The sequence below is a fragment of the Lottia gigantea genome, assembly GCF_000327385.1.
Source record: "Lottia gigantea unplaced genomic scaffold LOTGIsca_689, whole genome shotgun sequence".
Classification (NCBI taxonomy): Eukaryota; Metazoa; Mollusca; class Gastropoda; family Lottiidae; genus Lottia; species Lottia gigantea.
In genome coordinates, this window is record NW_008710345.1 from 1 (window position 1) to 2,136 (window position 2,136).

At 34.6% G+C, this 2,136-nt stretch overlaps 1 protein-coding gene across 1 annotated transcript in view; it reads left to right on the top strand.

Annotated features, from left to right (window-relative positions):
• Window positions 1–460: 460 nt before the first annotated feature.
• The window catches only part of LOTGIDRAFT_95029 (hypothetical protein), a gene marked incomplete at both ends in the record, with an annotated part of 10,774 nt that continues 9,098 nt past the window's right edge, over window positions 461–2,136 (top strand). Inside the window, 2 exons of the mRNA XM_009065209.1 lie at window positions 461–753; window positions 901–1,007. Of these exons, the coding sequence (XP_009063457.1) occupies window positions 461–753; window positions 901–1,007 (400 nt within the window). The remainder of the gene's footprint in view (window positions 754–900; window positions 1,008–2,136) is intronic.

Consider the following 2,136-nt stretch of genomic DNA (forward strand, 5'->3'; position numbering starts at 1 on the left):
GAATTGTGACGCAGATACAGCCAAACCACATTTTCTTTCAAAACAACGAAAGGACAATCGAAAAAGGTTTTTGTGTCATGCTGTCAAACAGATTTTAAATCAAGGTATAATAATAATATCACAAGCCAGACGTACAATTATTTACAAATTAGTTAGCCACTACATACTGCCATTTTCTTTTTAACTGTGTGACTTTTCACTGTGATACTGCAAAAAGTCTTAATAATAATAAAATTAACACTTCATTTCTATATGACCTCAACCCCAAGTAGTACATTTAAAAAGATTGCCTCTCAAGGATATACTGATAACATTTATCAAACAATGTCTTTATCAAGTATCTTACATTTAAATTTATCATTAAATATAATATCATACGTCCAAAATGGGTGGGATTGGTAGTTGCTGTTTCGGATTTTGTCTTCTGGTAGTTCTTATAGGGATTTCTTCGGGAATTCGCTATCAACCAACATGGGAATCAATTGACAGTAGACCGCTTCCTGCTTGGTATGACCATGGTAAATTGGGAATTTTCATTCATTGGGGAGTATTTTCTGTCCCCAGTGCTGGTTTTAATTCTCAATCAGAATGGTTTTGGACGTACTGGAGACAAGAAAAATTACCTGCATACGTGAATTTTATGAAAAATAACTACCGACCAGATTTTACCTACGCAGATTTCGCCAGAGACTTCACAGCAGAATTCTTCGACCCAAACGCATGGGCCGAACTATTCCAGTCGTCTGGAGCAGAGTAAGTATTGAAGTAAATAATATTACATCTACCCTTTACTTAAAATTAGATTTTATAAATTAGCTAACCTAGTTCATTGATTTCTATCACACGGAGGATTATTATATAATTTTTGATGTGGTATTCACTTCACATTTTTCGTTACAGCTACATTGTTTTTACGAGTAAACATGGCGAAGGTTTCACAAACTGGCCGTCCAATATATCATTCAATTGGAATTCCATGGAAGTTGGTCCTCAAAGAGATCTAGTTGGTAAGCCAAATTTTTTTTTTGCTTTCCTTACCAGTTGATAAGCAAAATCATTACAGCCCAATTACATTAGCCATTGTCATAGGGCTTTGGGCATCATTAATCTTCTCACGTGTAACATTGAACGTCATCGGTTACAAGTGCCTATGAAAATGTAAAAAACAACAGAAAATGCCCAAAGACTGAACATCTATGGCGTGTATTTTTTTAAATTGAACAATATGCACTATCCGATAGTCAATCACAGTCTTAATATAAAAACGCTTTTCGCTCAGTATCGAAAGTTTGTTTTCTTGATAGTAACTCTTTTGACTAGATGTGTATCATAATGACCTCGTTACTTGATAACGGACACCAAAATAAGTCTTCCAAATAATCTAATTGAGTGGCTATCTTATTTTCTAGGAGAACTTATGACAGCCATAAGGACAAAAACAAATCTACATTTCGGTTTGTATCACTGTCTGTATGAATGGCTTAACCCTCTGTACATTAATGATAAAGCCAATAACTGGAAGACATATGATTTCGTTAGGGTAAGTATTAGTTAGTAAATTGATGTTTTCATAGTCAACATAATAAACTACAAAATAATCCCGAGAGTCACGTCTACATTTATGTGGAAATAACTAATTAAACGTTAGGCATTATATCTAAACTGACAGGTAAAAGAAAGTTAACTTTAAAAAGCGAGGGTGCTCTACAGATGAAAGTCGGTTCTGTCTGTATCAGAGTTATTGCCCTTGACTGAGTAAAAACTCAAATTTGGCTTGCAGCCACAATAAAGACTACAGTTTTTATCTGATCTTGATTAAACTTGGTATGCATCTATATGTCGATGAGATCTCAGTCAAGTTCGAAATTCGTAATAATTGGATGAATGGGTTCGGAGTTATTGCCCTCAAATTCCAATTGTAGGCACGATAGACACTACAGTTTTTATCCAACCTAGATGAAACTAAGTATGCATGTATATGTCGATGAGATCTCAGTCGAGTTTGAAATTGGTACTAATGGTTTTGGAGTTATTGCCCTTGACTTAGAAAAAAAGCGTTAAATTTGGTAATAATTCGATGAACCGTTATTGCCCTTGTGGGTAGAGCGATGAGACATTGTTCATGTTTGAATTTAA